This window comes from Motacilla alba, chromosome 10 (assembly GCF_015832195.1).
Source record: "Motacilla alba alba isolate MOTALB_02 chromosome 10, Motacilla_alba_V1.0_pri, whole genome shotgun sequence".
NCBI classification, from domain to species: Eukaryota; Metazoa; Chordata; class Aves; order Passeriformes; family Motacillidae; genus Motacilla; species Motacilla alba.
Window position 1 is genome coordinate 20251545 of NC_052025.1, and position 11061 is coordinate 20262605.

Genomic DNA, 11061 nt, shown 5'->3' on the forward strand with positions numbered 1-11061 from the left:
CTCTTCCCAGAGCGTTCCTGCAGGGAAACCCCTCTGGTGGCAACGGGCGCCGCGGAGGCAGCGCCTCGGGGCAGGTACCTGCGCTGGCCAGGGACATCCTGCGGTACTTCTCCTTGGTGGGGGTGCCCTCGTTGGCCCCCGCCGTGGCGATGGCGAAGGCGGAGGTGGCAGACAGGGCGCTGCGGGTGCTGTCCAGGTCCCGGCAGGACGTCATGACCATGCCGTTGTTGTAGGAAAACAGCGAGAAATCTGCGGCAGAGGAAATCCAGCCCCACTGTGGGCACCGCTGCTGCCCGGACAGGGCCCCACGCGTGCCAGCCCAGAGACACGGGCACCCCCCAGACCTCACTCGTTACCTGATGAATTTTTGCACTTGATGGACTTGGGAGTCGTTGGAGATTTCGTTGGGGAAGCTTCAGCCTCTGCTTCATCGCTGTGGTTGGGATCCGTGTCCGACTCTTCCCTGACAGACACCTCTGAGCCTGGGAGCACAGGGAACCCCTTTACACCCGCTGCACACAAACACAGCCACCCTTCAGTCCCTCCCCATTTTCCTCAAGTCTGGCCCATTCCAGCCTGGGATGCAACCACCGTGTATGGGGAAGGCACAGAGTTCTGCCATTTCTGTGGGATACTTTGGAGCAGGTTTTTCCTTGAGGTGGTTTTGTGGTTTTGTTGTTAAAAATTCCTGAGGTTTCAGGAGGCAGCAGCTCTCTGTGCGTGCACCTAAACCTGCCCCTCTGTGGCAGAGCCCAGACCCACGGGCACTCACTCTGCTTGCCCGGCAGGGACTCCTCGTGCTTTTCCGAGGCCGCTTCCCCTTCGTCCGGGATCTTGTTGGGGTAGCTACTGGACACGTAGAGCTTGTTGATGTCCAGAGTGGTCTTGCTGAAGGGGGCCATGGAGGAGTAGACGCCGGCGTAGCCGTTGGAGGAGCAGCTCAGCGCCGCCAGGTCCAGCGCCTTGCCGCCCGTGATGATGGGGATGTTGAGGGACAGCTTCCTGCGGCGGCTGGGCGACGACGACTTGCTGATGGACAGCGGCGGCGGCGACGAGAACTTGCGGTTGGCTCGGGGGGACTTGGGGGGCTCCCCGTAGAGCAGCTTGTTGTTCTGGCTGTTTGCAAACAGGAGCTCCAGGGACCTTGCGGGGACAGGGAGAGGCTGAGCTGGCACCTGCCCTGCCCAGGAGGTGGCGGGGGTCCCTCCCGTGGCGATGGGACCCCGGGGTGTGCCCCCAGGCGCGGCAGCAGAGCCAACGGGAGCCCCGCCACCCCGCGGGCAGCACCTGGCCCTCCCAGGAGTGGGGACACCCGCAGAGCTCGGGTTCATCTCCTGCCCCTGTCTGGGGGTAGCGCAGCTCGCAGTTTGGGGGAGCAGTGACATCCCAGGGTGGCACCAGGGGCGGGACAGGTCCCTGGCAGCACTGCAGCCTCACCGTGCAGGGATGGCGCTGATGGGCTTCTTGTAGATGGTGATGAGCTTGTCGAGGACGACGAGGGCGGTGGTGAAGACGCGGTAGGAATGCAGGAAGGTGTTGAGGAAGTCGATGCTCAGGAAGCGCAGGTCCGTCAGCCTCTCCAGCAGCCGCTCCACACTGGCATAGCGGATCTGCAGGACCTTGCAGGAATTCATCGTTTTACTGAACCTAATGTCAACATCATCACAATACAAGCTGGCATCAGACCTGCAGAGAAACAAGATTTCTGTGGCTCCAGCCTGGAACGAAACCAAGAGACCATGGGAAGCGGTGCAGGAAGGAGCCCTGTTCCTATGGGGTGTCCCCGTGGGAAACGTGGGTGGGAAAGCTCCCAGGGGAAACCCAGAAATCCACACCCTGGAATGAGCTCCTGGAATGGGTGCAGTGCTCAGCAGGCAGAGGGATGTGGGTGGGCCATCCCCAGGTGCACACAAGCCAAGCCCCTTCCCCGCCTGGCAGCAGGGAATGGCACAGGAACACCCCCTTGCTGCCCCGTCCCCCCAGATGGGAACAGCCCCCCTCGTCCCACACATGTCCCAGCACAGCCTTTGCACCCCAGGACCTACAGGGAGGACACCCCCTGCCCCTCCCTTCTGGCACTTTTACCCCTCTTTACTATTGTTATTTTTTCTCTGAACTCCCCCCTTTGGCATTCCCACCTCCCCAGCACGCACAAATCCCTCAGCAGCTAATGAACGCTGCTGATCACCACTCTGGGACATCCCGCAGGTCCCGGGGCTCCTGGCAGCGTTGGGCTGCCACAGGAGCTGTGTGCTGCCCCCGGCACACTCACTTGATCATCTGGGGCACGGTGACCTTGGAGTTCTCCTCGAAGGCGTTCATCATCAGCCCGTTGCAGCGGATGTTGTCCACGCACTGGGAGAGACACGGGCGGCACGTGCAGGGAGTCAGGGCTTGGCTTTGCCCAGAGCAGCCACATCCCTGCTCCGTGCAGGTCCCCACACCCCAGGGGCGCCGGGAAAGCTCCCGGAGTGCAAACCCAGGTGCAGGGTGAGCGCCGGGGCCGCGGGCACACGGCAAGCCCCGTGTTACCTGCGTGCCCAAACCAATGCCACGGCCCAGCAGGGACCCCGGGGCAGCTCCTGGTGCTGAGAGCTCCACACCCCTCCCTGCTGGGCCCTACCTGGCTGATGTCACTGGTCCACGCAGCCTTCTCCTGCCTGGACGAGGCCACGAGGATGACGGTGAAAGATGAGGAATCCTTCGGCTCCACCACGATTTTGAAGTCGAGGTGGTCAATGTCTTGTCCTGTTTTGGCTTTGGGACACAAAAAGCCTGCACAGTGATTGGGAAGGCCTTTCCCATCCCCTCTCTCCCAGCAAGGGCTTCAGCCAGCTTTCAAGGCGGGTTCATTCAGGTTTTTGTGGCTTGCTGGCTGCCCCAGGAAGGGCAGGTCTGTCTGAGTGTGGGTCTGCTTGGTTCACAGTAAATAACTAATCTAACTAAACCTCGATCGTGGATTCCTTGAATCTCCTGGCACCTGAATCTGACCCACTCTCCAAGCTCGCCCCAGCCAGCTCCCCAGCACCTACCGTCCTCGTCGGTGCTCTCGGGCTCCTCCACCAGCGTGCAGTCGATCAGGGAGATCACGCCGTTCTGCAGGGGACACGGGGGGCTCAGCCCTGCCACCCTGGGGGCCAGGCACGCCCCGGCCCCCCAGCACAGCCCCCACCAGCCCGGGAGTCAGGGGTCAGCAGTGGGAGCCCCCAGGGACTGGCAGTTCCTCTGTCCTTGTCCGCCACCCCAGGGCTGGGGACAGCTCGGTGTCTCCAGGGGACAGCCCAGGGCAGGGGGACACACACACAGCGCCTGCTTTCGCTGGGAAAAAAGATCTGTGCCTGCTGGGATCTCTGGGTTTTCCTTGTCAAATTGATCAACTAATTTGTTTATAAATTATTTAATAGGAGCTTTAAATTTAATTTTCCCAAAGTCTGTTGTTGCAATTATCAGCTCTTTGCCACGGACTGTAATTCTTCAAACCGATAATTTAATGCCAGTAACAAGCAATTTCTGTAAGATTCTTGCTCAATTAACTGCCAAACTTCCCCAATAAACGCAGGAACCCAGGGAGCAGCCAGGGGAGCTGGGAGCGCTGCAGACAGCCCAGGCTGTGATTTCAGTTTCTTCCAGGGCAGACTGTCAGCGTTTCTGCTGCAAATCAGGGTGAATTCTTTTATCAAGATCGTGTAGTTTCTCATCTGCCCCGTGACTCAGCTCTGACAAGGACCACGTGAAATCAGTCCAGGTGGCCACAGGCTCCCAGCCCAGCATCCCCGGGGCTGTGCCAGGGCAGGCCGAGGTGGTCCCGGACCCCTCTGTCAGCAAGAGCCCGGCCAGCTCGGGCCACGGCTGGGCCACCCTCTGGCCCCCAGGGGCAGGGAGCAGCAGCAGCCCCAGCGCCTCACCTTGGTGAGGTGCAGCTTGCCCCCGGAGCCGCGGGTGCAGATGATGAGGTGCTTGGAGAAGAGGAAGCACTGGCGCTCGCCCTCCTTCCTGAGCGACAGCGAGCCCAGCCGGCCCCGCGTGATCTTGCCCTTCTCCGACATCGGCACCTGGATCAGGGAGCCTGCGGGGACACGCCGTCAGCCCCGCACAGCACAGCCCCTGCCGTGCCCCCGGAGCCAGGAAACGGCCCCCCAGCACTGGGGGCACCAGCCCACCCTGCACCCCCAGCCCAGGGCTGCTCCAGAGCTGGCGTGGTGCTGCTGCCTCCCCCCCGGGGCACCTGTGACAGCCAAGGCGCACCTGCTGTGCCCTGGTGGGGGAAAGGGCAGGGACAAGCCTGCCCAAAGTGCCAGAACTGCCCCATGGCGTGCCTCTGATCAGTGAAAACTCAGAACTGAGTTATGTTTTGAGATTTCACAGGCCACCAGGGCACGCTGGACAGGGACGGGGCCACGGGGCTCACGTTCACCACAGAGGGGAAGGATGCTGGCGCTGAACAGACCTTGTCTGACGAAGGTCTGGCTGGTGTCCAGCAGGATCTCACAGCCCTCGATGATCATCCTCTCTATTGCCAGGTTTTTCCGAATGTTTTCAGTCTCGCTCACTTCATCGTGCATGATCCTGAAGGATGGGGAGGAGAAAACCAGAGCTGGGGTGGGATCTGCACAAGTTTTCCCAACCGTTTGGATGTGCGGTGTGGCTGCACCAGGTAGAACCAAAACTGAAGGAACGTCGAGGGAATTGCAGCAGGATCCAGCCTGACAGAGCCAGGAGCTCCAGAGGTGACCTGTGCATCTGCCCAGGCTGTGCCTCCAGGCTGGTAAATACTGAAACGGGAGTGCTTGGAAACCACAAAATCCAGATTCAGGGCAGACAGATCCCCCCCTCGGCAGCCTCCTCTGATATCCCTGCTCCTTGAGGAGTGGGAAAAGGGATGGAAACTCTTTACAGAACTTAAAGTGTGTGGGTGGGTTTGGCGCCGACGCCCAGAACACTCCGGAACAGTCCACGGGCTGGGGAGGAAGAGGATAACAAGCAGGGAATTGTGGCCAATTCCCAAGTGCTTGTGTGGAGATCTCAGAGGCACCCTGTGCCTTCCCACGGGGCAGCCCCACCAGCCCTGAGCAGGGGACAGAACCAGACACTCGGAGCCATCCCCGTCCCCCAAAGCCCTCATTTCATCCTCCAGGAGCCCTGGGAAACACTGCCCCTGGCCAGAGCAGCCAGGACCTGTCCCACAGCCCAGGGGTGGACCAGCAGCTCTCACCTGGACAGCTCTTCCAGCTTGGACTTGGCATAATCCAGGCTGTTCCTCTCCACGTGCTCGTGGGGCGTGTGAGCCAGCAGCTCGTGCAGGGTCAGGATGTACCTGGGGATCTGCAGCACCAGGGAGAGAGCAGAGGTCAGTGGGGACACAGGGGACAGCAGGGGCCCACCCTGGGCTGCTCCTGCCATGGCTGGGACGCCCTGGCCAGGGACACCCTGGCCTGAGCAGTTGAAGCTTCAAAGCTCCTTGTGCCAAAGCTGAATGAAGAGGGGGCACAGCGTGGGGCTGTGCCCAGGACCCTGCTGGTCCCGGTCCCTGTCCCAGAGGTCTGGGATAACTGGGGAGCCAGCAGCACCTGGATTTCCCCCACAGAGATGGCCCAGGAGCCATGTGGGACCACCAGGGTCCAGCCCCAGGCCACCCTCACCCCTGCTCTGCCTGCCACCCTACAATGCCAGCTGCGGGGACGGGGTGTGCGCTGTGCACCCCACCTCCCCCAGCCTCCCTGGGGCCAGCCCTGGCTGCGGTGCTCACCTGGAACATGGGGTAGGTGAGGAAGGTCTCCAGGGTCCTCTCCTCGCAGTCAGGCTTGGCCTCGTAGTGCTTGAGCAGCTTGTCGAAGTCGCGGTTCTGCTTGCAGTGCGCCAGGATCTGCAGGCTGTACTGGTGGTTCCGCACAAACTCCTGGTAGATGTTCAGCATGGGCAGCAGGATGTCGAACAGGTCGGCTGCGGGCACAGCAGGGGCGTGGGCGGGCTGCTCCAGCCCCTCCTGGGAGCCCGGCACAGCCCCTGACCCCAGAGCAGCCCCGAGGCGCCCTGCGCCCCCCAGCTGCGCCCAGCCTGAGCTCGGGGGGTCTGAGGGGCACAGAGATGCTCTCCAGCATCAGCCTCCCTGCACGGTCCAGCCCCGCCTCCCAGCAGAGCCAGGAACGCCAGGATTTGGCCACTCTGGGGTTTGTGCTCTGTGGCTGACGTGAGCAAGCCAGGACGTGGCGTGCAGCGTGTTTGGCTGCCGGCTGGCCAGAGCCAGCGGAGCTGCAGAAGGAGAAGGAGCAGCAGCAGGATGAGGAGGAGGAGGGGGCAGCAGCACTCACCCAGCACCAGCGTGGGCCAGCTGGAGATCCGTGCCTTCAGGCCTTGGTAGAAAATTTGGTGCAAAAACATGATTGTTTCGCTGGAAGAGGAACCAAGAGAGGGCTAAGCCAAACCAAGAGCGGACAGGCGGACGAGAGGTAAATGAGGAGGAATTAGACAAGCTCCCCAGCCCGGGGGGAGCAGGGCAGCCCTTGCGCTGGCTGGGGGCAGCTGCTCGAGGCAGCGCAGGGGTGCCTGGAGGCACAGGGAACGGTGGAGCCGCAGCCTCCCAGCACCAGCGAGGGCAGCGCGTGTGCAGGGCTGCTGGCACGCCACGGAGCCCCCGGAGCCCAGGACGGAGCTCACCTGTTGAGGAAAATGCTGCTGACGTCGTCGTGGGTGATGGGCGGCTTCTTGGAGCTGGCGGCCATGCGCAGCGGCCGCAGGAAGTTGTTGACCAGGATGTGGAGCTGCTGGACGTACTCGGCCTCGGCCTCCAGCATGCTGAACACCACCTGGTTCCTCTTGCGCATGCTGTCGGCGTGGGGGGACCTGATGTAGTCCTGAATGATGGTCTTCCACTTCCTCCGGCACAGCCAGCCCCGCAGGAAGCTCTGCACCTGGGGGAGTAGGGGCTGGGGGTCAAGGACGGGGCTGGGGCCAGGCAGGGACCCCCGGGCAGCACGGGGCAGCCCTGGCTCTGCACCCAGGTGTGTGTGTGTGCTGCTGCCTCTTCCTGGTGCTGCTCCAAGCCCGCCAGGCTGGGGATCCAACAACTCATTCAAATACCTGCTGCCCACAGCAGCCGAGGCTGCCCCATCCCTGAAGGGGTCAGGGGAAGGTTGGATGGGGCTCGGAGCAGCCTGGGACAGTGGAAGGTGTGCCAGCCCACGACACGGGGTGGAAGGGGGTTTCAGATCCCTTCCTTGTGTAGCTGGGCAGCTGCAGCACGTCCTGCTCTGTGCCCAGCGCTCCCCCAGGACAGCGGGTGCCCAGGACTGGGCTGTTGCTCCCTGAGGGAATGCTGCCAGGATAATGGCTTTTCCTTGGCCACGGTAAAAGCTGTGAGAGCCATGGGAACAGAAGTCAGAGGGGCTGGAGGTGCAGGAGCCAGCGCTGGCCGGGCTGCCTCGTGCTCCCAGCAATGCTGGGAGTGCCCTGCCAACAGATGGGCTCGCCCCTGGGCAGAACACATTTTCCTCCTAAGAACCCTGCTGACAGAAGCCCTGGCTCAGACACCTCCTCCAGCCCCCCAGGGAGCGCGTCTGCCGTGCCTGCTGGGCCCCCCAGCGCCAGCCCTCGCCCCCACCCACCTTCTTGATCTTCTTGATGTCGCTGTCGTCGTCGCTGGGCGCGCTGCTCTGGCTGGCCTGGATGCGCTCGTGGTCCTTGAGCAGGGACGCGATCTGTAGGCACAGGGGTCAGCAGGGGCATCCCGGGGCTATCCCAGGGGCTGAGCACACCCCAGGGGCTGAGCATGTCCCAGGGGCTGAGCATGTCCCAAGGTGAGCACACCCCAGGGGCTGAGCACGTCCCAGGGGCTGAGCATATCCCAGGAGCCGAGGGCGTCCCAGGGGCTGAGCACACCCCAGGGGCTGAGGACGTCTCAGGGGCTGAGCGTCCCAGGGGCTGAGCACACCCCAGGGGCTGAGGACGTCTCAGGGGCTGAGCGTCCCAGGGGCTGAGCACATCCTGGGCTGCCCCTGTGCCAGGGAACAGCGTGAGCCTCTTGGCTAATGACAGACACAGGCACACCTTGTGCTGGGTCTGTCCTAATGGGCATCACAGACTCCCAGAGCCACAGAGTGCAAAAGCCCTCTGAGATCATCAAGTCCACCTGATCGCAACACTGCCACTAACCCACCATTGTCCCCAAGTGCCACATCCACGCGGCTTTTAAACCTCTCCAGGGGAGGGGACTCAGTGGATGAAGCTGGTGAAGAAAGGTGGCAGAGCTGTCACCGACTCCTCAGCACCTCTGAACCCTGCCAGGACCTGCACCCGCAAATCCTGATGGGTGCCCAACCCAAACCCCATCCCTGCTTCCCAAAAAAGCCTTCGCAGCAACTGAATAAACACCACTTGGAGAGAAAATGGCAGAAGAATCCTGAGCATTTGGACCCCAAGGTGTGCGGGCGGGGAGCAGCCCCCCAGGCGCTCCCTCCCTGTGGGATCAGAGCCACCAGCTCCGGCTCTGGCTGCACTGCTCCTCCCTGTACTTTCTCTCCCTCCTCTGCTCATCGCCTGTCCTGGCCCCCACGGCCAGAACCACTTGCAAAGTGACAGGAAAAGGCAAGAAACAGCACATGTGCCATCCAGAACGTGGGAAATGGGGAAAATGTGATCTGGATTTGGATTTTCATGGAAACGACTTGGAAAGAGGGGGGGAGGGGGAAGATGTCCCATTTCAGAAAGGAGGAAAAAAAGGTGGAGTTTGGACTGTTTGGAAAAAGCAGGAACATGCCAGAGCTGGTGGGCACAGGCTCATGGTCACTGATCCAGCTTCCACACATCTGTTTCACCCCATTTCATTATATGGATCAGATGTTAGAGGAGGTTCTAGAGCTTGTTGTGCTCCCCAACACACGGTCAGGGATTGTTGTTGACCTGCACGTTTGACCCCAAAAATTCAAAATTTAAGGAAAAGCCCACCATTAGGACAGGTTGAACCACCCTCACTGCCTCCTCAGACGCCCCTTTTGGGGCGACCTTGGGATTCTGAGGGATTTGGGACCAAGGTCCCAGCCCTGCCAGCCCACTCCTGGCTGCCTCCACCCCGAGGCTGTGCCAGGCATGAGGAGAGCCTGGCAGCGGCTCCGGGGTGCCCCGGGGTACCCCCATCGCTGTCCCCAGCGGGGGCAGCCGGGGGGCACGGCGCTGCGGGCAGAGCCGGGCAGCACGGGGACGGCCAGGAAAGAGGGGACACGCACTGCCAGCCCCCCCGTGCCCGGAGCGCCCCCAGAGCACCTGGAGCGCCCAGCGCTCTCCCCATGCCGAGCAGCCCCCGCGCCGAGGAGCATCGCCCCCGCTGCCGGGCATCTCCTGAGCCTCCTCCTCCTCCTCGTCCTCCTCCTCCAGGCGCCCCGGGGACACGCGTGTCCCTCGGCACCGCCTGCTGAGTCATCTGCGCACCTCGCTGCTGTCTGCCGCGCCCGGCCTCGTGTCACCCTTCCCGCAGCCGAGGGAATCTGCCGGAGCTCGGGGCGCGCTGCAGGCGGGGGCTCCCCGGGCTGACCCCGAGCAGCATCTGGGGGTGGCAGCAGGAGCACAGCCGTCCCCGGGACGCGGGGAGCGCCAGGCGCCCTCCGCAGAGGGACCTGGAGCTGCTGGGGCGGCTCGGGGGGGACACGGAGAGGGCAGGGTGGGACAGGACGCTCTGGGAGATCCCTTCCAACGCCAGCCGTTCTGGGGCACAGCGACTGCTTTCCTCTGCCACCACGGGCAAGCAGCAGCTCCCCGGTGCTCCTTGCTGGAGCGAGCCCTCCCGAGTGGCAGCAGCTTCCCGGGATCCTTCCAGCCCCCTCGGGCTCAGTGCTGGGGGGCACAGCCACAGCCCCCTGCTGCACCCCTCCTGCCAGGAAAATCCCCAAGGGAGGCGCTGCCCTCGCCCTCCCGCGGGAGAAGGGCCAGCCCCGTGTCGCTGAAGGAAGCAGAACCCAGCAGCGGTGACACCCCCGGCCCCTGCCCGCGCGGGGATGCCACCCGCCCCCCTCGGGTCACCCCAGCAGCGTCAGAGCATCCCCGGGGCAGCGCCGGGCGCTTCACCTCGGCCTTGAGGCGCTCGATCTCGATCTCCCCGTCCTCGATCTGCTGCCGGAGTTGCTTGGCAACAGTCTTCTCCGTCTCCACGATCTGCAGGAGATGGAGGTACTTCTGCATCAGCGCCTCGTGCTCCGTCGCCAGGTTCCTGTAGCTGCAGCAGACGCGGCCGTGAGTCCCTGCCCCAGACCCTGCCCCGCGCCCCCGGCACGGCCCCGGCACCGGCGATGGGCTCGGGTTCCATCGGAGCCTGGCTCACAGCCCTGGGGCAGCCCCTGCAGCTGGGAATGCTGCTGCTCCCGAAGGGGCCCTCGGGGCAGGGAATGGGCAGAGCAAACGTAAATGAAATCACAGGAGTCAAAAAGGACCCCCAATCGCCCGTGGCCAAGCCTCGGTAACCTGCCATGCTCCAGGAGTTTGAGGACATGTGTGGCACAAGTTCCTACGAAGGCCAGCTCCTGGCAGGGGCTGCAGGGGATGGTGTTATGGTGTTTGCCCCATTCCCTGCTCCCGGCAGGGGCTGCAGGGGATGGTGTTATGGTGTTTGCCTCACTCCCTGCTCCTGGCAGGGGCTGCAGGGGATGGTGTTATGGTGTTTGCCCCATTCCCTGCTCCTGGCAGGGGATGGTGTTATGGTGTTTGCCCCACTCCCTGCACACAGCTCCCACCTGCTCGCACACCTTGCTCCCTTCCCCAGAGGCACCTGCCCTGCGCTGGCTCCTCACTGCTCTCCGTGGCAGCTGGGCTGTGCCAGTGCTGCCAGGGCACAGACAGGAGCCTGACAATCCCTGTCCTGGCCAGGATTGCCATCCCTTCCCCATGGGCTTTCAGCCTGAGGTGAATCCCTCGGGCTGCAGGCTGGGGCAGGCAGTGCCAGCCCACCAGGGCGGCCTGTGGCGTGGGACTGGGATGGGAACGGGGACAGGGGAACAACTGAGCACAGCCCCCACTCAGCATCGGGGGGGCAGAAGTGTCCTGCTGTGCCTGCTGGCAGTGTCCAGCTCAGCCTGCCCC

At 63.2% G+C, this 11061-nt stretch overlaps 1 protein-coding gene across 5 annotated transcripts in view; it reads right to left on the reverse strand.

The window, feature by feature from the left end:
- The window catches only part of RASGRF1 (Ras protein specific guanine nucleotide releasing factor 1), a 29989-nt gene that overhangs the window by 8523 nt on the left and 10405 nt on the right, over positions 1-11061 (reverse strand). For 4 of the 5 annotated variants that reach the window (XR_005258178.1, XR_005258177.1, XM_038147452.1 and 1 more), the window contains exons 3-17: positions 10054-10201; positions 7602-7694; positions 6655-6908; positions 6309-6388; positions 5747-5940; positions 5213-5322; positions 4448-4566; positions 3906-4066; positions 3033-3096; positions 2624-2757; positions 2273-2355; positions 1438-1686; positions 773-1143; positions 357-482; positions 79-249 (exon numbers count right to left, since the gene is read on the reverse strand). Coding sequence is in view for 3 of the 5 variants with exons in the window: in XM_038147452.1 (XP_038003380.1) it covers positions 79-249; positions 357-482; positions 773-1143; positions 1438-1686; positions 2273-2355; positions 2624-2757; positions 3033-3096; positions 3906-4066; positions 4448-4566; positions 5213-5322; positions 5747-5940; positions 6309-6388; positions 6655-6908; positions 7602-7694; positions 10054-10201 (2357 nt within the window). In the remaining 2 variants the exon portion in view is untranslated. The remainder of the gene's footprint in view (positions 1-78; positions 250-356; positions 483-772; positions 1144-1437; positions 1687-2272; positions 2356-2623; positions 2758-3032; positions 3097-3905; positions 4067-4447; positions 4567-5212; positions 5323-5746; positions 5941-6308; positions 6389-6654; positions 6909-7601; positions 7695-10053; positions 10202-11061) is intronic. The other variant, XM_038147453.1, reaches the window with a different exon arrangement.